The sequence below is a fragment of the Heliangelus exortis genome, chromosome 1 (genome assembly GCF_036169615.1).
Source record: "Heliangelus exortis chromosome 1, bHelExo1.hap1, whole genome shotgun sequence".
NCBI lineage: Eukaryota > Metazoa > Chordata > Aves > Apodiformes > Trochilidae > Heliangelus > Heliangelus exortis.
Genome location: NC_092422.1, coordinates 162,077,467 through 162,100,560, shown reverse-complemented (window position 1 = coordinate 162,100,560; position 23,094 = coordinate 162,077,467). Strand labels below are relative to the sequence as shown.

The following is a 23,094-nucleotide window of genomic DNA, read 5'->3' as shown; positions in this document are numbered from 1 at the left end:
CCACGCGGGGGGTCACCTCCCCGTCGCCCACGGGCCCCGCCCACCATCACGGTAGGCTCCGTCGCTAGGGGTTACAACCCGGCGGGAGCTCGGCTGTGCTACAGAACCTCCAGCAGGACCCCGGACCGAACCCGAGCCCGCACGGGAAGGTCCCGGTCCCGACCCCGTCCCGCCCGCCCCTCAGAGGCGGTTTGGGCGGCGCCCAACGGCCGCCGGTGCGCGTGAGGCTGTGTGTGTGGGGGGGAGGGCGGGGGGGCGAGAAGGCGAGGCAGGGGGGGAGAGGCCGCACGTGCCACTGCCCCGCCCACTCCGCCCCGACGGGGAGGGGGAACGGGCGCGCGCGGAAGGCGGCTCTGCGCACGCGCACTTCCCGCCCACCGGGCGGTGGCGGCGGCGCAGGCGGCGAAGGGGTGGGGGAGGGGGAGGGGGAACAGGTTTGGCCCTCTCCGCGCCCCGTCCGCCGCGAGGGTTGCTGGGTAACGGCAAGATGGCCGCTGTGGCGATCCGCTCCAGGGCTCCCCGCGGCCTCTTGCTGCCAAGGGCAGGTGAGTGTCACGATCGCCGAGGGACGGGGGTCGGGGCCCCGCTTCTCCCCTCCCGGGAAGCTAGGCTGCTCTTACGTTCACTGCCCCAGTCAGCACGGTGCTGTGGCCGCCGCCTCCCCGCGGGCCTTGCTTCTTCCCCTGCGGCGACCTCGGAGGTAGAGCTGGGTGAGGGAGCTCCCGTGGCACCGTCTGAGAAGCTGCTGACGAAAATGCCTATTTGCGGCAGTCATGGTGGTTTTTCTGCCTTCCCTCCCCTCAGGCAGCTGGGGTTTGTGTGCAGGGTGTAGCTGGACAGGAGGTTGTCTGTCCCGGGACTATCAAAATCTTACCAAATGAAATGCTGCCCTGTAGGCTAAAACATACATTGCATTCTTTTATGGTTTCTTAGGTGACCGTGGCTTTTTGGCCACAGTCTATAAGCAGGCTCAGATGCCGAAATTATATTTACAGCTTGTGTTTCAGCTTCTGGGGTCATAACACAGCTTATTTTTAGTTACATTGATTCGGCATGTACTCCTGTGGTAAATAAAGTCGGAGATAACAAACAGATTTTGTTGATTGGCAAAAGTGAGGGAGGAATTTAACACACTTGTAATTGGACCTATGTGTCATTTAAACAATAGATTGCATTGGTTTGCTGTAGATATTGGGTTTATTTCAAACCTGTGTTCTTAAACGGCTTCAAATGGAGACTGTAAAAGGAAACTTCCAGTGACAGATTCTGGTTGGTGAAAAAATGAAATCCTGCTATTCTGGGAAAGAATCCCTGTGCAAATCTGCCTCATGCAGTACTGCTCAGTATGGAGATACTCATGTGGGCTGTGGAAGGTGTCTGGCTGTCCTGAGTTACTAAATGTTGTGTTTTGATGGGGCTCCACACCATATGGAATGTCCTGTTGTGCATCAGTGTGAGTCTTTCTAGCCTGCTGTCTTTGTGTCTCATGGGTACCCTGAAATCTCAACTTTTAAAAAAATTAATGTAGTGGTGATTGGTCATGTAGGCATAGATGGTGATAATTTATGGCAGATTTTGTACAGTTATGGAGTAAGAAAGATTTATCTCACTAAAAACCCTACAGTGTAAGGCAAGCAACAACAGGTGTATACACAAAGGTTGGAGACCACAAAAGAATAATAGGGTGTTACTTTAATATGACAGTGATAGCATGAAGAGCCTGTCACCAGTTTTTACACTGTTATTTTTTGCAGAAATAACAGCAAAAAGTAGTTGAAAGATGTGTGCAACTTTTTTTCTGATTAGCTTCCATTCCATTCTTACATGGGTCAATCTGTGTAATAGTTTTTTGGGGTTTTTTTTTGAGAGGTGTTCACAGTCTTGTTCACAATCTTGATTTTTTTTTTTTTAGGTTTTATATTGTATGGACTGAAATGTATTCCTATCTACAAGTAACAGAGATAGTGTTAATTCTGTAAATATTAATGTTATATTTTGGTTTTGTTTAACAAATGTTTAGAAAGAGAACTGTATGTTAACAAAGTGCTGAGAAGTATTGGTAATCAGGCTTTGTCTTTTACTGTCTCAGTATACCATGTAGCTTTTTTGCATACTTGAAGGAATTCTGCTTATAATGAGTCTAGTAATTTTCTGTGAGTCTGATTTTTCTGAAAAACTAAAAAAATCTTTAGTTATTAGAGCATTAGAAGAATGAAGGTAATTTCATCCAACTTTGTGTCTCAGTGTTATCTTTTACATTGAGGCTTGTACTGAGCTTGGTTATTTTCCACCTTCCTGGTACCCATTTTGTAGCTACAGGCTTTATTCTGTACAGAGCATTCAGTATATATTACTTATTTCTTTTGCAAATTTGTTATTTTGTGGTTGTTAAAATGAATAAAGAGAAGAGCAACCGTGCTCTCTGAGAATTTTGAATGTAAAAGCCTAAGCTGTGGGCTGTAGATGTGTTGTCTTGGTCAGAAACCATTGTAAGGATAGCTTGGTAAAGTGTTTTAAGATGTGCTGTATTGGAAATCAATCGAAATTGCTGTTTTCACCTTCACTGATTCCTCAGAAGTATACACAAGGATTTTAGAGATCAATGCTGGATAAGGCAGAGTGAAGATAAGGAGTGAATATGGCAGTGAGGTATCAGCATGTTCCTTAAAATTTCAATTTGGTGTATGCTAAAGTAATATTATGTCACATCTAAAACTGCATGTCAGGTTTTTAGACATCAGTTGAAGGCCAGAGTAGCATGTACTTCTCTTAAACTTCAGCAGGCCTTGACAACTGGTGTGGGTTTTTTTGTGAATGTGTGTGGTTTTGTTTGGGTTTTTTATCTTTATTTGTTTGGTTGGGGTTTTTTTGTTTCCTTTTTTTTTTTGTTTGTTTGCTTTTAATGGGTTCTTATCACAGGGAGTATTTTCCTGCTTTCTCATATTTAGTCTTGAGGTCTCTGCTTCAGTAAATGGAGAGGCCCTGCACATCTCCCAGTTTCAGGCAGGTACCTTGCCCAGTGTAACTGTGCCTGAGCTTTCACCTGGTTTTTAGGAGGGTTGCTCTTGAGGAAGTCATATACATACTTGAAGGTAATGCCTTATTTTGTCCTGTTTTTATCAGCCAGTGGGGGTATAGTTTATAGGTAAGATTAAACTTGGTTACTCTTATCCAGAAAATGCTTATGGCCGTGACTTACTGAAAGCTGGAAGGTCTATTACTGCATTTCTGTTAGATCCTCAGGCTTGTTTTCCAATGACAATTCTTAGTTTGCTTTTGTCAACAGATGTATGTAGTGTGCTTATGCACTCTGTATTTCGCCTATTCCTTTCTTTTTGTGAACATGGACATGTCATACTAAACACTTCTAATTAAAAAAATCTTTTAAAAGCAGTTTATTTCTTGTTTTTTGCTAACTTGGTTGGAGAGGACAAGTGTTTCTTCTTTGCAAACTCCCTGTTGGAGCTGCCTTGTCTGTTCATGTCAACACCCAAATGATCTGGCTCTTTGTGTCTCTTCTTTGCCTGTCACTCCAGAGCTATTAACAGGAGGATTGCTGCTGCTTCCTACATTTGGACCTTTTGTTCTTAGATTGAGGTAAAAAGTCTGGGTAACTGCACCTGGAATGATTCTGAGGTCTTTGTCCTGCAGTTCCCAGACCTGGGAACAGGATGTGGATGTCCTCGGATGGGACCTTCCTGTTGTATTTTTCATTTGTGTAAACTTGGTGCTTTCCCTTATATGTCAAGTACTAATGCTGACCCGTTAAGCTTTGCTTGCTGTTTAGGAACTGAAAACCTTAGTCTGCTCCTTTCATGTCTTAGTTTTGTGTTTGACTTTTATCAAGAGCTTTTTCAAGCCTGTTGTCCTCTGACCCATCCAGATGTCTCTGAAACAGCCAGGAGTCTCGACATGGGAAATTTTCCTGAGGGAGATTAGAGAAAATGGATCCATAATGAGGAAAATAATGAGGAGAATGAGGAATGGATCCATAATGAGGAAAATTTAGCTACGGTTTGACACAGCTGACCTTGAGCTTATATCACAAGCTGTCTCCCATTTTGTCTTGCAGGGCCTGGCACCTCTGTGTTAGCTGCAGCACCATCCGTGCTGCAGCAGCACCGCCAAGTTCATCATGCAGTGGTCCCTCGTGGAAGAAGTGGAAGATCCTCTGTTAGTGGCATCGTGGCCACTGTCTTTGGGGCCACAGGTTTCCTGGGACGATACGTTGTCAACCGTTTAGGTAATGTTCCCCAGGAGTACTGATTTTTTTTCAAAAAAAGTTTAACAAAACTTTTTTCCCCAGGTTGCGGGATAATCTAGAAATCTTCAACATTTTGGGTCGTAAAAGTGTTTTGTGTGATGCTTTCTTAGTGTTTGGTTTTATTAAAATGCCAAGATGTGACAGTTAGTAAGAGCTGGTTTAATCTAGGAAATTGAGAAGCTTTTGAACGTGGAGAAAGTCATTAAAATAAGTCGTTCTCCTTCAAGTACTGTTTTTCCAGTCTGTAAACTGCAGATTGTAGGAGAGGTACAGCATGTATTAAATTCTTCTGGTTTTGGCCTTATTAGGACATTTTCATAAAATGTTTGCAGGAAATTGATTGTAATTCCTTAGAGTTGCCCTTTTGACTTGGAATTTAAGAAAAGAGCACTTGGGTATTTTTTTTCTTTCTCCTTGCCATGTGACTTAAAAAAAAAGATGCAAATATCCTCAGATATAATACATTTATAGATATTGTGCTACATTTGTAGCATACAGTGTAGGGTTTATTTTCCTCTTTTTGGCGTGAAGTTTAAGAAGCTTTTGTCTTGCAACCCAAATATTCAAGTGTGTCTCTGCTTAAGAATTTTAATTAAGTAGGCTCAAAAACTAACTTCTATGCCACTTTTAGCTTTGCAGATAACTATTAGAGATACCCGAGTGTATTTGTAGTGCTTTAACACCAGGGAAAAAAGGAAAGAAGTTCATCTACTTCAAGTTATGGGTAGTTTGAGATAAACAGACCTCTTTTTTTTTGAACTCTAAGGTCGCATTGGATCTCAAGTGATCATCCCCTATCGCTGTGATCAGTATGACCTCATGTATCTGCGGCCCATGGGTGACCTGGGGCAACTTCTCTTCTTAGTAAGTCTTTTGCTTTGGCTTTAGATCAAATACAATACCATTGCTATACAAGGAAGTCTGTTAATCATTCTCAAAGTCAGAACTCTAGCTATTGTTTAGCCTCTAAATGGAAATGGTGTGAAAGAGCTTTCTTTGATAATGCCTATTTACACATTATCTCATCTTTTTCCCATTTGATGCTCTGGTTACAGGAGTGGGACTGTAAGGACAAAGACTCCATCCGAAGAGCCGTGGAACACAGCAATGTGGTCATTAATCTTATTGGAAAGGAATGGGAAACAAAGTAATTTTCCTTCTTTTCCCTAAAAAAACACGTTAATTGTGTGATTTGCCTTTATACTGTATGTAATTTTGCCTATTGTAGCAGGCAGCAACAAATGTAGATATTGGCTTCCTCTGTGTTTAGAAACCTAATGCCTTTGCTCTTTTTTCTTTTGGGAACAGCAACTTGGGGTTCAAATTTTAGAGTTAGTAGTCAAATTGTATTAATAGAATTGAATTAGCAGTCTCAAATTGAACAATTTTTTTTTTCCTAAAATGAATGCTGGCCAACAGACATACTATTTTGACTGCTTCTTGTCTAGTCAGATACAGTACTTAACTTACTCGGGGACAGCTTGATTTTGCATTCAAGTTTGTAGAGGTACTTTCTTTTTCTGATAGTCTCTTGGCTCCTTGTAACACTTTTGATACCTGTAACATAGTTGAATTGAGGAAAACCCACCAAACCTGAATTAACATTAGTTTTGTGCATCTGAAAACAAAGCTTTCAGTTGCTTTGTATTTATCCTATGTGGGATATAGGTAGAAATGTACCAACAAATTTGTCAGGATTGTTTTGTGATGTTTCTAAGTTATGAATATAAGAATTCCAACCATTACTGATGTCAAAACAGAAGAAATTTCTGTCATGGGGGAGGAAGGGTAGAAAAGCAAGTCTGTACAGTTGGCCCGAGGAGAATTTAGACTCTTCTATCTCTTGGGTATGCATTTCTTTTGTATGTTCACCTTTAAAATTTTTGGAATCATCTAGAAAGTATGATTTACATAAAGGATAGTTACAACAACACCAAACAGTTTTATTCTAGCTGAAACCCCCAAACCATGTCACTCCCATCAATTTTAACAGATTCAAAAGCAGAGGAACCTTGCTACATGCTGAAGACATGTTGAATTTCCAAAACTTACCACCATATTGCACAAATGTTCTTGTGTATTTTATACATGTTGGTATTAGTGGTGGTGCTGGCACCCTAAGATAAAATTTTACAGTCTGTAAAACAAGGTCAGGTTAACCACTGTAAGCACCCTGAGGTCTACAAAAAAATTAAGCAGGGAAAAAAAAAAAAGTAGGATTATAAGTAAAGATCAGTTAAAAAGCAAAGGCTGCCATTAATTACTTTCTTCCTTGCCTAGTATTAGTTTAGTGTCTCATCTGTGTATACTATGTTGTTTGAAAACTCCATAGTTACAGGAGGGATGTTGTTCATTCTTGTGTGTTTCTAAAATCTATTTTTGTGAGTAGAACAGGAGTGATGGTTCCCAGGATCAGATTAGTTGTTGAAGGGTCAAAAATAACTTTTTATTTTTAAGGCTTTCTTCAGACTCCAGTGGGATCCAAAGAGCTGTGGGAGTAGATAAGGACAGAGAGAGGCATTTGGACAAGATGTTTGTTACCCAATGCAAGTGGAAAAGATGGAGCTGGGTGCTTACAAGGACAATATAAAGACACAGAGAAGCCAGTTCTTTTTCTTGCAGTCTTGGGATAGTTGGAAAGAATTTTGGGATTGTTGCCAGCCTATACTGTCAGTTCTGCTTGGAAACAGAGCTTCTGTATTGTTCTTGATCAGATGCCAGACTGGCTTACAGTTGAACCCCCTTATTTAGGCCCCTTGAATGCCATAAACTGAGTGGAGTTGTTCTTTCTGTATGCTTCTCAAGTCCCTTACAGCTGCTATGGAATTGTTCTGACTGCTTGGTCAATGTAAAATTTTCTTTTTCCATAAGCACCTGTGAGGTTTTTGTCCACTTTCTCAACATCTAACATCTGCCCTAACTTAAGCTGCTCAGAATTTTTGAGCTCTTTTGTAGTGTAATTGGATGCATCAAGTCAAATATCGAACAGGTGTTCTAAAAAGACAGCTTTGCTCAGATTTCAAGTTGCAACAGCACTTCTTTAAAAAAAAATAATGTTTTCACTTGGGAAGAGTTTTCTATTTGTCATAGACAAGTGGGCAAGATCATTTTTTAATACTGATTTAATCTTAACAGGTGAAAAAACACAATACTAAAGCTGTAATTCTTTCACTGCACTTTGTTCTTGTTTTTATTACATGAAGAGTCTCTTGCAAAAGAAAACTTTGTTTCTAGCAAATAGCAGGTATTCAAGTAATAAGCAATGGTTGCTGTTTGGTTGGTAGGCACCCGCTATTGATTGTCTTTAAACTAATATTTGTATTTTGCCTTGTTTTAGAAACTTCTCATTTGAAGATGAATTTGTAAATATTCCTAAAAGCATTGCACAGATATCTAGGGAAGCTGGTGTGAAAACATTAATTCATATTTCTCACCTGAATGCTAGCATGAAGAGTCCTTCCAAATACCTCAGGAATAAAGTAAGTCTGGAATCCTTTTGAATGTATTTTCTGGGAGCCTCCTTTTTTGGTGTTTGGTTTTTTTGTGTGTTTTTTTGTTTTTTTCCCCCAACTCAGTCTTTTTGAAAGAAATCAGTGTTTGAATTTACTATGGAATGTTGTCTGCAGCTGAGGAATTTTTGAGTTACTTATTGGAGCTAGCAGTCCTCCTTAGTAATTATTGTGCTTGGAAGGGAAATAGATCTTGTATTCCTTGAAATTCCTTTTTTCTTCTGTCCTTGAATATCTTTTCATCTAAAACCACTGACATTAAGGAAAAGGAGCTGGTTTGATGTTTGTAATCTGATATCAGGCCTAACATCTAAGGCTGGAATGACCTTGTGAAGTAATTACTTGATGCCAAAATGAATGCTGCAAAGACAGATGAGTATCAGGATTACAGGCCCTTTAAATGGGATTGTTACCTGCTCTTGTACAAAAAAATAATTTTTGAAAGTGTGATTTTAGTATCCTATTATTTTTTCCCTTATTAGGAGGCATAATTTTCTATTAGTGATTTTCTCTTTTTAATATATCTATTGTCCAAGTTTCAGCTATTTTTGTTTTGAGCTTGCTATAGTCTGCCTTTTCTTTAGTATAATTTTTTTCTTAAAAAAACAGGGTTAAAATTCAGTAGCTCTCAATGTGTAACAAGTATATAGGATACTTAGGCCTTATTGTGCTGGCCAGTCCCATGTGAAAAGTAGCTGCCACTGAAATTTCTAACTTTGAGCAGTTCTGGGAATGTTCTGATAATGTATTAGAAGTTATGTGAACCTGTTTTCTTCCAAGATCTGATCTGACATAAGCAAGAGAAGTACTTAGGATAGGCTTCCTTCTTTTTAGAATCTTTTCCCTTTAACTTTTGTCATTTCACTAAAGAGACTGTATTATATCTCAAATAGAAATTATATACATTATAGGATTTCTTGCACATTCTGTGAGACCTTTTCTTGCCATAACATCTCAAACATGGCTCAAATATAAATAATTTTTGTGCTACTGATGTTGTCCTTTCTTTCAGTGCTGTAGTCAGGATGCATTAAGTTCTGAAAAGGCATCCTCTTCTCTTCAGAATGGATCTAATGAATATGTTAATTTTGTTGCAATGATAGGCTGTTGGAGAGAAAGTAGTGAGGGAAGAATTTCCAAATGCTATAATTTTGAAGCCCTCTGAGATGTTTGGGAGAGAGGACCGATTTCTCAATCATTATGCAAGTATGTACTCCTGAAATAAAACCCTGTATGATTTGTATACCTGTCTGTAGAGAACAGAGGCAAAATGAAATTTGCTTTTGAAAAGCAGAGGTATGTGGGGTTTTTTATCAGAAATGTTCTGTATTTTGTTAGCTGAAGGTGTGCAGTGGGAAACATAAGAAATTTTCCTCTCGTGACTGAATTCTTTCTGAATCTAATTAGACTTCAGTGTTTGTTGTGGGTTTTTTTGGGGGGGCTTTTTTTCTTTTTTAATTTTTAGTCTTTGAGGAGGGGTGGGTACTAGTGTTTTGTTTTGGTTTTTTTATTTAGATTGCTCTGAGTTAAGGTTTGGTCATCTTAACCTTCAAAGTAGTTTGCTCTGAAAGTTAGTTTTTCAAATTGGTAATGATCAAATGTAAAAGTGGACCCGAGTTGTTCTGGGCTCATAAGCAACAGTAATAAATCTGCAGAATGAATCCAGCAAAACTGGTTGGTAGGGTAGAGTGGAACTGAGATACCTCTGAACCACTCCAAGTAACCAGCAGATACAGTCTTGTCATGGTCGTTAATAAGAAAAACAAAAGGACATTGAGAATGGCACTACAAGAATTGGATGAAAGTTCTTCCCAATTTTATTTTTTTTTTTTCAAGGTAGGTCAGTTTTTAGACAAGACTCACACTCGGTGTAGTGCAGAATGTTTTGCATGCTTGCTTAATGTAAGTATTAATAGATTTTATTATTATTATTATTATTTATTATTTTATTTATTCTTTCTGTCAGACATGCGCTGGTTTGGTGGTGTGCCTCTTATTGCTCTGGGTAAGAAGACAGTGAAGCAACCAGTATATGTAAGTTTTCAGCAAAACAAGATGATCCCAAATCCTGTGTGTGTGTGTGTGTGTGTGTGTGTGTGTGTGTGTGTTTTGTTTTCCCTCTGTGTGTGTGTGTGTGTGTGTGTGTGTTTTGTTTTCCCTCTGTAAATCACTCCTGAAAGAGGACTGTATTCCTGTGTTCTTTTGGTCATTTTCTGAATTTGTTTTTCACAGGTGGTTGATGTAGCAAAGGCAATTATTAATGCAATTAAGGATCCTAGTGCTAAAGGACAAACATACGCCTTGGCTGGGTAGGTTACTTTTCTGATTCTAATTAAATGAAGTACTTCTTTTTGGTGTCATTTTTTGGCATGCTGCGCAGTACATTTAATTTCTCCATCCATGCACACAGTTTGAGCTGCAATAAATTCCACCTCCTTTTTGGGAGGAAAAATGACTCAAGCTGTTCTTGTGAGTACTCTGAAAATCCTAGTTTGGGCCCCATTGCATTTAATGTTATGTATGTGCACAGAGAGAAAGAAGCAGTCTTGGGAAACAGACTAAGCAACATAGATTTGCAGAAAATTTTACTAAAGCCATGTGGAGGCCACCTGGAACCAGAGTGGATAGAGACAGTGGAATATTTTGCATATAAAAGCTCCAAGTCAGAAAAGGTTGTTAGCATTAAGAATAAAAAACATGGCACATGCAAAGGATTCATGTTTTGATAAAGAATTGCTAATTAGTCAAGATACAAAGCCTGCTGAACAGCACTCTTTTTGTCTGATTTATGCATATCTCTGTGTTCTCCCCTTATACACTGGAAATGTGCATAGTATCCGGATTTTGCAGAAGGCTCATGTGAGACTGTTCTTTTTCCATGTTCATTTTGTGATGCTGTTGCAGTGACAGCTCTTTATTCTCATAGGGCAGAGATCATCACTGATTCATCTTTTAATCATGTGAAGTCACTTTCTGAAGTTTCGTAACTAAGCTGTTGAGGAAGATGATATCCTGGAGTTAGGCTAGGTGTGCTGTATGCTGGTGTTCTGGAAAAGGCAGCAAACAGGCTTTTTTTTGATCATGCTGCAGAGCACAGGCTCAAAACCTAGCAAAATATGAGAAAGAAGCTGACAGTGGTCTGAGAGGACTACTAGCAGCAACAATAAGGTTATTAAGTAACCTGAGTTACTTGAAGTTGTTTTCAAGTCACTGGGATGATCCGGTCACACTGAAGAACAAATAGAAACAGATGTTAGGCATTCAAACTCATTTCTTTATCAAAGAGAATGGATATTTAAGTTTGAGATGCACACAACCACTGCAAAACAGCAAAATGTGAAGCTGCCACAAAAGGAGAGCTGCCTGGTTTTAAGTTCGTCGCTTTCTCATCAGAAGCAATTGCTCCAACTACAGGGGCAATTGAGAATTGCACACTGAATAGGACACTGAGCCAAATAGAAGGGCAGTTGGCTAAACTTTGAATATGTTCCTACACTTTTAAAGTCTCAGTTTTTGCCAATTTACAGACGGCCAGGAGTTCAGTGCCCAGGTTTGAGATACAGGAATACAAGTGAGAATGCCAGGCTCTTACTGTAAGGAATACAGATTCAGGCATTAACTGAATAACTGAAAAGACCTGAAGTAAATGATGGTCTAAACCTAAGATCCAAATCAGTATTGGAAAACCAAAGGAACTTTGCCGTGTAGCCCTTGCTTAAAGCTGCATGAGATGCTATTTTTTTTATTTAGTTTAAAGAGTTACCATTTTGAGTTTAAAAGATTTAAATTTATGGAAGAACATTCCATTCCTTTGGGTTCTGTTTTTTTTGTTTCATTTTGTTTTGTTTTCTCTCCCTATTTTGTGGTGGCATAGAGTTTTAACTACAGCAGCTAGTTGTGTCATTGCTATTTCTGAATGATCAGAGAGTTGGTTTTTTAATCTGTTCCCTTTTTCCCCTATGACATTGGTTTTGCTTTACCTACTTGTTAAATCTTGTGTCTTGTGTGCTATTGCTCTCTAAACCTTTTAATCTGCTTGTGTTGTGGTTAAAGTAATGACACTTCAATGTGATTTTGCTTTGGGTGAAGTTGTGTTGTTAATGTTTGGTAACTTGTAAAGGAACAAACAGGATTTATCTGTTATTTCATATTTTGAACTTATAGTGTACATTCTTACCATGGTTCTTACATATCAGAACAAAAGTGAACTACTACCTTGGATAGGCATGAAGATGTTAAAAGTATAGGAGCAAAAACTGATTAAAAAAATGTTAATAATTATTGAAAGCAAAGGTTTGGGGGTTATTTTGTGTTTTTCTCATTTAAGTTGGGCATTACAACTTTTTGCTGTGTTTCTCTTGTAAATTGTATTAACAGGAGAAAATATTTTGTTATAATGGTAGTCCTTTGTAACTTCATAAATGCAGATCTCTTAGGTTCTGTAATCCAGCCACCTGGATGAAGTTGATAAGGAGTTTCAAGTGTTGAATTCTTACAAATTCTCTCGAATATACTGACCTACCTCTAAGTATATCTAATTGAATGTTTTGCCCTAATTTGCCTTCACAAGCTGAAGCAGTAGTAATTTGAGGTACTGTCTTCTTTTCCTCCCTCTACCAACAGATTTTGTTTGTGGTTATTGCCATTGCAGTTCTTTCTGAGGAACATGTCTTTTGAAGGCTCAGTTTTCATGCATGCAACCTCAGACCTTGATATCTTTAAGAGTATTGGGTTTATCAAACTGAGATTCATGTTATTTTTATCAAAGTCTTGAGTTTTTTGACATATAAATTTTTTCGTATTTAGTCTTATTCTAACATGGTTTCATTTTTGTGAGCGTTTTGATTGCAATGGTAATTCAGTGTGTCCTATTAAAAAACAAACACAAAAGAGGAGATTAAAGATGTAAAAAACCCCAGAGTCTTATTTTTATGAGGCCCCTGCCTGGGAAGCCTCAAGAGGATTGTCACGTCACTGAGGTCTCACTGAGACACCCACGTTTGGTGTGTTCATTGCTGTTTGATCATGATCAGCAGGTTGGAATTTGAAGGCTGGAACAGCAAAGTGACACACCAGTGTCTTGTCTGTTGTCATGGAATTTTTTCAGAACATGTGGAATAACAGCAAGTTGCCTTAAAAACTAAGGCAGATAACTTTCAGTCTGAGCCATCTAGTTATAGAGTATTAAAATGCTGAGGCAAAGAAAGGAATGGGAAGTCCCAGTGGTGTGTTTCTCTTAAACTACTGCAGGTGTGCAGGAGGCTGCCTGCTTCCTTCTCTCCACCTTGAGAGGGGGAAAGCATTCTTTTGGGGGAATTTATCTTTGTTTCTTCCTCTTGCTTTTGGAACAGAACAGTATGTTCTTAGTTGAGCAAAAGCGAATGAATCAATTTTCTTGCAGCCATTTGCTACCAAGGATGGGATGTCTTGTGAAAAAATTCTTCTTAATTTTACCATATTCTTTCTGGCTCCCTTCTATGTCCAGCTGACAAGCAGACTTGTATAAATTCAGTCCTGTCCCAGCACTAAAAATCTTGCATTTAGAATTTGAGTCAATAGCTATTGTGGTGTGCTTTAAAAGTACACAGGATAAGCTTTACTCAGTATGGTTCTGGTGGGTTAACCTTGGCCAGCAGCCAGGTTCTCACCCAGTTGCTCACAGCCCCTCTTCAACAAGATGAGAGGAGAGGACAGTACAAAAAGCTTGTAGGTTGAGATAAAGACTGGGAGTTTGCTTACCAATTACTCTTTTAGGCCAAACAGACTTGACTTAATTTAATTTACTGTCAATCAAAATAGATTTGACTAGCATGAAATAAAGATGAAAGGAATAAAACACTTTTTCTTCTCCACCCTTTTCCCAGGCTTTAGTCCTTCAGTCCCAGCTCCTCCACCCATTCTCCCTGAGTGTGGCACAGGAGGATGAGCAATGGCAGGTTATAGCATCAGTCCATATCAGCTCCCTTCTGCCTCTTACTCCCTCTTAAAAACAGAAACAGTTCTGTTCCTCTGCTCCATCATGGACCCTTCCATGGGCTGCAGTCATTCAGGATTAAAAAAAAAAAAAAAATGCTCTGCCTTGAGCTCTGGGAGGCTGCAGGGGAATCTCTGCTCAAGTGCCTGGAACACCACCTCCTGCTCTCAGCATGGTTCTCACAGGACTGTTTCTGGCACTTTTTTCCTCACTCCTCTCTGCTGATGGGACACTTTTGCCCTTCCTTAAATGTGTTTTCCCAGAGGTGCCCCCACCTTGTCTGAGGGGCTCTGTGGTGAGTCTGTTGGCACCGGCACAGGGCAGCCCTGATCTCTCCACATAGGCTGTGCCTGCAGTCCTCTCTGCCAGTACCTGGACACCAGCACCCAAGGCAGTGCACAAACAATCTTACAGTTTGTGACCTTACACTGTTACAACTGCTGGTGTCAGATTATATTTTTCTAACTTAATCTCTCTCTATTTCAAACAGTAGAGTCCGGAGAGCCGAAACTCGTTCACCTTAGGTGAAGAACCTAACAAGTCTGGCAAATGATTTAGGTTAAAGAAAACAAGCCCTCGGTAGGCTTGGAAGGAGGAAAGCTTTAAAGTGTTGTCTCTTGCTGCCAATATTTAGGTACACCTACCTTATCTGTAATGTTTGTTGCTCTTTCTTTCAGACCTAACAGGTACCTCCTTTACGACATGGTGGAATACATCTACTCAGTTTCATTTCGAACCTTTATTCCCTATCCACTTCCTCGCCCCCTCTACCAGTAAGTGGGAACCTTTCTTCACTGAGAACTTGGGATCTGCCAAGCTGCACAGAATCATAAATAGCTCCTGCATTGGTTACTTAGAATTGATAGTTGTTACTTAACATGGTAACTCCATGGGAAGAAGCTGGCTTTCCCTAGGTACCCATTAGCTAGTTTTGAGCCTTCTGCGCAGGCACGGGGTTGATTTTGAGCTAATATATGAAAGGTGTACTTGTAAATAAACTTAATGTAAATATAATAATAAGCATAACAACAATAAAATTCCAGAGTCATCAAACGGCTTTGCTGAGTCAAAAAGTAGCAAAAAATTGTCAGCAGAGACCATCAGTAGGGAAGTAAACAAATTTCTAATAGTACCCCAGGGAAAATCTGGGCGTATGTTGCCGCTCTAGGCCGTGACAGATTTTTCTGCAGCAGCTTAGTACTGTCAGTTGTCCTTCCAGTCTGTGAGTCAGGACTGCCACAGTGGAAGAAGAGTTGGCATAAGGGAGGATATGGGTATTGATTGACTTGATAATTTAGTCCTTCGTATTGATGTGAGCCAGTGTTGAAGATAAATTTGTATTGAGACATTGGCCTGGGAATTTGAGCGGTGTGGTTGTGATCAAGCATTTCTTTGTCTGCTCTGTGAGGACAATAGCATTTTTTAGAAGATAGTTATAAATGGGGAAGTAATAAGAGAAGGGTGTAGCATCACTGTAGTTGACTGTGGTGGATGGACTGTGAAGGGTCTGTTCGCATGCAGTGAGCTGCTCCTGCAGCTGCATGTTTTGGCCCTTGAGAGCACTGTGGGCTGACTTGCTTCAGAGTAATGGTGCATGAAAAACTGCAGTATAAACTGGTTTTAATCCTTAAAGCATTATCTGATATCCTTTTGAAAAGCTACCTCAAACAGTAAAGCCATTTCAGAAGTTGCCCTCAGCATGCTTGATAATGTGTTAATGTTTGGAGTGCTGGTCCTCCTCAGTTTTAGTACAATACAAATTAATAAGATAAAGAAGTCACGTTATTTGGTACCCTCCTACCAATCTGCTAGTAGGACCTAAGGTTGGGTTCATGTGATGGATGATAAGTAATACTAGAACAGCATTAAACTGCTCCAGCTTTTTTCAAATTGACTGCCCAGGCATCAGGTTAACATGACTCAGCTGACATGGAGCAGCTTGCTAAGAAGTACCTGTGCAAGTGCTTATTAGTTTTATTCACATTTGCTGCAGTTTATGTCACAGGGTTTTTTCTTCATGGGCTAAAATAAGTGGTATTTTAATAAAAAAGTGGATCTGAAAGGCAGATAAGCATGGTTCTGTTTATGTGCAATAACTTAGTAACACCCTAGTCTGCCAGATGAGTCCTTCAGTAAGAGATTCTACCTTCAGTACTGCTGGTCCTGAGACACTGAGCAAGAGCTGTTGGATTGTCTTTCTTTCAATGGAAACTTCATTTCTAGAAACTGCAAATACACTAATCCTTATCCTTTTTATAGATGCAGCTTGCTCCAGATGCCATCATCTTGTTTGCATGGCTGTTAAATAATTTAGTTGTCAGCAAGCATGTTTTCTCATGGAGGCATTGAATCAAACTTTGTGACTAATTGGATTGCTGCCTACACTAGTAGGGAATAAAGTTAGGAGAAAAGGCAGGGGCAAGACCCTCTGGTGTGTGGGACATTAGATAGGGAGGCTTACTTTCCCCACCCACTGACCAGTTTACCTTCTAGTACCTGCTTCTCCTTTCCCTTCCAAAGTAAAAGAATATACAATAAAATAATTCAGCAGCGAACAGTTATCAGAAACACAGCTAAAAACTTGCTTGCTAGCCTGTTTGCTGCTTTAATGACTTCATAGCTTGCAAGAACAGCTCTTGCTCACTGTCTACTAAGTGTGAAGTACTGTTACCATTTTCTTCTGTGCATCTTTTGCAATACTCTTTCTGATTGCAGTTTAATTGCAAGATTCTTTGAGATGAATCCGTTTGAACCGTGGTTAACACGAGACAAAGTGGACCGGGTAAGTTTAACACAAGATACAAATTCTCCTTGGGAAATGTTTCATTGTATATTTGTAACTTCCACATGTAGTTTTTCATTCAGGGGGTACTGAAATGTGCATATATCATGATGTGGTGTTTTAGTGAGATTCTGATTATAAAGATTTGCTTTCAGGCTGTTTGGTTACTACAAAAATTTAAATTTTTAAAAAGTGTTTAACCTTCCTCAAAAATGGCTGTGGTTCCTGCCATACAGTGCTGCAGCTATTATTCTGCAGCCTCACTCTTATTTGTTCAGACATCTAACAGTGCAAAGAGGATACACTGTCGAAGTATTTTGGGGATTACTCTGGTGTGATCTTACAGTAGCTTAGTAAGAGAGAGGAGCTAACAGAAATACATTTTTTTTTAAAAAGCATCATTGTCATCTTGTCTTTCCACTGGCACTGGTGAAGGAGGAACAGTTAATGTATTTCTCTAAATATTTTTAAGAAAGTGATTGAGACAGTCGGTGAGAGGATTGTACAGCAAGAAGTAATATGATGAGAGCAGAGAAAGGGTCCCACCTTCTTAGGTGTTAAACGTGGTCAAGGCTAGAGGCTTCACTGTGCCCATGCCCCTCTCCCCCAAAACACATGCTATTGAAAACAGCAAAGCCAAAGTTGAGGTTAGATGTGCAATGTGCAGCTATGATAGGGCAGGAGGTGCTCCCCACTTTTAGGTAACTGGGTTTATCTATCTCTAGATGCATTAAAATCACTTCTACTGTCCAGATAATGGCATTTTTAACAATGCAAGTTGAGCTGACAGTACTGGATACAGCCCAAATTCTTGCTTAATTTTAGAGAGATTTCTTATGAACATGTTGTTATTTCTTATGAACTTCATGTTTATTCCTAGCTTCTCAGATTGTTCAAGTGGAGGTGGAGAAATAACTTGAAAAAGCATCTACAAGTGAAGAAGTAGGATTTAGCAAATATTAATGTCAAAACTGTTGGCATATGTCTAGGTTAGCAAAAATAGTCATGTACTTTGACAGTCACTGAGCTTGCTACCCACTGAAGGTTTTAGACACCCTCCCAACAATTTTGCAGAGTTGGAATTTTAATTTTTTATTGTTATGACACATTGTTAATAGCCAATTTTGTCCTGATTGTCCCAAAATTGAGATTCCTACCATTAATTTGAGAGAACTGGGGCCTCTGCTTAAAGCTGATTAATGAATAACTGTAGTCAGTGAATTTCTGCAGTTAGATTTTTCCATCTGTGAGCCAGTTTTCTGTTCTGTTTGGAAGTTATTGTGCAAAACTGTGGACCTAATGTGTAAGAAAGGAGGGAAGCTTATTCATCATCTTGTGTAGGACCTAATTTTGTGCCCCCCCCAGCTACTGACTTGTCTCCAATACTAGAGTGAATTCATGTTGTAGTTCTCTTGGCTGTATTTACTCAGGATGTAGATATAGCATCCCCTGGAAACCTTACTTCTATCTGCCTTTGTAGTTGATAGAATTATATTTTATAAAATAGGCCTGCACCAAATCTCTAAAGCAACCACAGTTCAGTTATAGCATTGGAAGTGTAAGAGAACAGTTCCTCCTCGTCACTTCTTTGTGTGAGTGTTCTCTTTCCCAGCTGTTCATCCTTAAGTAATCTCCACAAAATAGATGTGGTTGACTTAAAGACCTTTCAGAGAGTCATAACAAGAGAAATTCCCATTTTCTAACATATAGATCACCTGTGTTGCAGGTATGGTAACAGAATTAAATGTTTGTTCTGTACAGGACTCTGCTCTAAACCATTAGAGAAAAACAGCCTGCTGGAGGGGATAATTCAGCACACATTTTCTTGATGAAGTAGAACGTATATAGTTGCAGTTCAAATATGCCCTTACAAGTTGGCCTTAATTTTGTGGTTGCAATGCAGTGATCTTCCTGATAATGTTTAAGTGATGAAGAGAAAATGAAGGCGCTTTCTCTGTGTCTCACAACTCTTTATTCCTGAATCTAAATCCAAAGCCTGAAGGACTTTTTGCCAGATGCAGAACTTCTGCATCTCCTGTTGATGTCCGCTGGGTACTCAGTACCTTGTATAGTTACACCATAGTTCTGCAGGGCCACATTTAATCTTTTGCTCCCCCCTGGGAAAGTCGCTGAGCCAAAATCAGTCAAGGAACTGGGATTGACACAGAGTTCACATTCCTGTTTGGATACATTTTCAGATCTACTACAAGGTGCAACTGTGTATGGTATTGAGAAGTTCTTTCTTGGAGGAAACAGTCTTAACAAAGCCTTAACAAACTGTAGTAGAATCTCTCAAGTGCTGGCATTTATAGAAAATTTATTTGAGACATGTTTCTAGTACTATGGATTTACACTTTTTATCTGCAATTTGCAAATATTTGTAAAATAAGGTGACGTCAGGTATGAGCACACAATACTTTTTAGAATGGGAATTATTTCGTTGGATTGTAATAATGTTAATTCTATTCTAATTTCTTTTTTCCCTTCTTTTTAAAGTTTCACATAACAGACATGACGCATCCTGACCTTCCTGGTTTTCAAGACCTGGATATTCAACCAGCATCACTGGAACAAAAGGCAATTGAAGTTCTGCGCCGTCACCGCAGATTCCGCTGGTTGGATGCTGAGCTTGAGGAAGCAAAACCAGCTAAGACATACCCCATGTAACAGCTGATAAGGTGGTTACTTAATGATTCTTAAACTGCCTTATTATCACCCGATTTGTCTGGAGAACTGTGTACATACTGAGTAAAATACATGAGTTATATAAACTACATTTCACTAGTGTCGTCTTTTCAATTATGGAAGGCTGTCATTGAAATGCAATTTTTCTCTTTAAAAGGTCATAAAAGCCATTGTTTAGCTCATGAGCACTGATATATTTTAAAGGTTGGGACTATAGGGAATGTGTCTCAACACCAGTTTCTCCCTTGGCTCTCAAAGCAAGCCTAATCACTGAGCTTTAGGCAAGTGCTGAAGTGATTTGAACCACGTTGCAGTTCAGGGCTATGTTGCCTAGAACATGTTCTTTACAATAGGGATTGGCAGTGCTGCCACCCATTCAGATTATGAGGTAACAGATAAAGCCCCATTTTAAGTTCTCGAGTCTTCTGAGTTCTGTTTTCTGCCCCTAGCACAAGTGTTAAATAAATGCCAAGTGAAATGGCACAAGCTGTATCTAAAGTCAAGGAGCATCAGTCACTCATGTAAATATGTTACTGCGTATCATTTGATATCTTGTGATAATTAGGTGGAGGAAATGTGTAATTTCTTCCATTTTTAAATGAGAAAATCAATTATTTTTAGATGCTCAGGGCTTTTTTTGTGATGGACATAGTCTTTCTTTGGTAAGAGACATAAGCTTTGCTTCAGGATTAAATATTTTTAGTTGGTTTAAGTTCAGAGGAAGATCCTTGCCTCAGTTCAGGTGCTGAATTCAGTGACTGAAGACATTTTTTGAATCAAGGAGTGAGCTGCTAGTTCTGGGTGTCAAACCACATTAACTAGCATGAGTTGAGATTGGTGAGGAAACTGGTTTTAAACTGAGGTTGAGAAGGGGGAAAATGAATGATAGAACACTTTGTGTTTTCATCTGCAAGCTTTTTACTAGACTTTGTTCAGTGTGAAGTTGGAGGGAAGGAACTTTGACAAGTTGAACGAATGGATATCAAAGGTAGAAGCCTAATGGAGGGGAAATCTGAAATGGAAAATGGGACAGACTGGGTGATGATAAAGGAGAGTGAAAAAGAAAACAGATGAATTGAAAAGAACAAAAAGGTCAAGGGTAGGGAAGGCACACAAGTTTCTTGATGAAATCAAACTGATTGCTAGAGCCAAAGATCAGAAGTTCTGTATTTTTTTCAAACTACTGTGGAACTCCAGAATTTAGTGATACAACAGCTTCCACATAAAACCTACTGTTGCTAATGTTTGCTCTGTTAGGAAGAGGTAGGTTCTTGTGATAATAGGAATTTTTGATTCTGCCTACTGTGTATTCAATTTGGCTCTCATGGATTGTTTATTTTTCTTTTGATAATGGAAGTTCAGTTGTTTTAAAATAAATCTGCCAATCCAAACATTCAAAAGCTAGAAGAAAACTGGAAGTGAAGTGCTTGATGTTAACAATTTGATCCTTCTATTATATTTCTGACTGCAAGCTTTTTTCTGTAAGACCCTAAGTAGCCTCATTAGTGCTTATTTGATAAGTGTGTCCCTAATCTTGATTATTTTTTTTTAAATTTTAAAAAAATATTTACATCCTGCTGTGAAAATGGCAGTTTTTCTCAACTGTTTCACAAGTGCTCATTAAGTTCAGAGATAAGCAATTATCATGATAATCCTGCATGGTTAGCAAGCAGTTTACATCGTCTGGTAGCAAACTGAGGTGGAAAAAACTCAAAAGTGATGCTATAATGTTAGGTGCCAATTTTGGAAATGCTTGCCATAATACAGTGATTCTTTTTTTTTTTTTTTTTCCCTATGCAAAGCACAGCTTTCTTTTCCAGTGGCTTCAGTTGCTCCACAGACCACTCCTCCAGGATCTTAATTCAGCTAACCATTAAATGGACAACATACAGGTGAAGAACACCCAGGGAGGGTTTCCTTTAAGTGGCCTGCTTCACATCCCATAGGAGTACTGCTGCAGCAGAGTATCCCTTTAGTGGATAATTTAGCTGTAAATTTAGTTTTCCACAATACTTTGCCTTCCATACTGCTTCTGCTTCCTACCTTGTAGAACCATCAGTGTGATTTCTTTTTATTTATCCTTCCATAGCAGTTTCTTCAGTGGGTTTGACTGTTGAAAAAAAGGCACTTATTCTGTAATGTGGACAACAAAATTATTATAACTCAGTTCCATCTGTTATTTTTATCCCTACTTCTTTACCAATGAGAGGACCATCCTTCTTATCCTATGCCTGGTTTCTCAGCTTGTAATAGTTTTCAGCACTTTGCAAATTACTGAAGGTTCTTTAAACGTGTGGACTCAAAGCTCTACGATTCTCATGTTTCACTGCCTTTGTGCTTGTGTGTTATGGAAAAAGGGCGCTGCTGTTTTCCACCCTCCCCACAAGAGGTCACTGGTAGAGCAGAAAGTGGCAAGGGTCTTGAAGAGTGCTGGGTACCTTTACTGTTTGCAGCCTGTCTCCTTCTCAGGCTTTGCTGTTTCTCCTCTCTGTTCCTTGCCTGCACACAGCCAGAGGGCTGTCCAGAAACGGATTTTCAGGTCAGGTTCAAAAATATATCTCAATTAGTTTTGGTACAGTGGCATAATAATACATGACACTGGTACTGTCTCTGGCTGAAAGGGAACCTTCTTTGGTCCTTTCTTAGTACATAATCTAATAATCTAATCTATAGACCACCTTCAGCCTGCTCTAGAGGGTCTTGAGAGCATCTGTTTATGAACCAGATGAATTATTTGTGTAGCTATGCCTGTGCACTTTGAAGTCAGATGGTTAAAGACCAGGTAAGGGCTGAAGAGATGGTGAAGACAATCATACAGGCAGTCATGGCATATGTATCTGTGCATGTGTGCCTGTTTTTAGTGCTGTATAAGTGCCCCAGCCAACCTTGGGCAGTCTGATGGAAAGTATATGCATTTCCTTGGGGCTAAGGAGAAAAAAAGGTGACGTTAAAACTTCACTTCCCACTTTTGGCACTCAGCTACCCTGAAAGGAAAAAGGGACACTTCCATTTATTGTTGTTAACTTGGCTCATATACTGCCTTGTGGCACTGGTAAATTTTGCCAGATGTGAAGAGAAATTAAAATGAGTAGGAGAATATTGTAATAGATTGTTCTGATGGTAACAGTCTTCATATAAATGAGAACACCTCTCATTTATATGGAGGTTGTGTATTTGGATGTTGTGCAGGAAATATTGATAGCCTTTATCCTATATTGGAAAGGTAACTGCTAGTGTTGATTTTTTCAGTATGAAACGAGGTATAGGTATGGAGGAAGGAGATGGAGATAGCAAAAGGAGAAAACTTAACCCACTTTGTTTTTTGAGATCCCCCTGCAGTAGGACTGGAGGATACTTGCATTTTAGGAACAGCTTTTGGGGGTGGAATAGTATCTGAATCTAAGGATATGGAGAGAAGGGTTTGGACCTTACATTTCTTCAAAAACTGTGTGTGTTCTGAGTGTGTATTTGGGCTAGTTATGTGCATCTTTATGTTAAAAATACAATAACACTTAAATTACACTGTTCATAATATATTGCTGCAAGTTGGAACAGGTGATTTGCATAGAATTAAGAATTGCTGTCTGCTCTCTAATTTTTCTTTGACTTTCTTAGCCTTAAAACCTTGAGTTGTTTAAAGGGCAGATGGTTAATGACTGAGAAGAGCATTCACACTGGCAGTAATTACTCTGTAGTTACCTCTCTCCCTGCTGTTTTCTCTTCTTCCTTTCCCCCTGCATTAAGTGGTACTTATGGATAAACATTACATCAAATTAGGAGATCGTAGGATTGCTATATTTGAAGTGTTTCAAAGTGTTAAGTTAAAGTGTTATTTAAAGTAGTTTATGATAGTGTTACTGCAGCTTCTTTGAGGTATGGA

At 39.4% G+C, this 23,094-nt stretch overlaps 1 protein-coding gene across 1 annotated transcript; it reads left to right on the top strand.

Annotated features, from left to right (window-relative positions):
* The first annotated feature begins 393 nt into the window (after nucleotides 1-393).
* Nucleotides 394-19,305, top strand: NDUFA9 (NADH:ubiquinone oxidoreductase subunit A9). Its single transcript, XM_071733412.1, has 11 exons — nucleotides 394-545; nucleotides 4,073-4,243; nucleotides 5,031-5,128; nucleotides 5,320-5,411; nucleotides 7,602-7,743; nucleotides 8,877-8,979; nucleotides 9,740-9,807; nucleotides 10,006-10,082; nucleotides 14,425-14,520; nucleotides 16,463-16,529; nucleotides 19,026-19,305. The coding sequence occupies exons 1-11, from the start codon at nucleotides 488-490 to the stop codon at nucleotides 19,194-19,196; spliced, it is 1,143 nt and encodes a 380-aa protein (XP_071589513.1). The 5' UTR covers nucleotides 394-487; the 3' UTR covers nucleotides 19,197-19,305.
* Nucleotides 19,306-23,094: the final 3,789 nt, after the last annotated feature.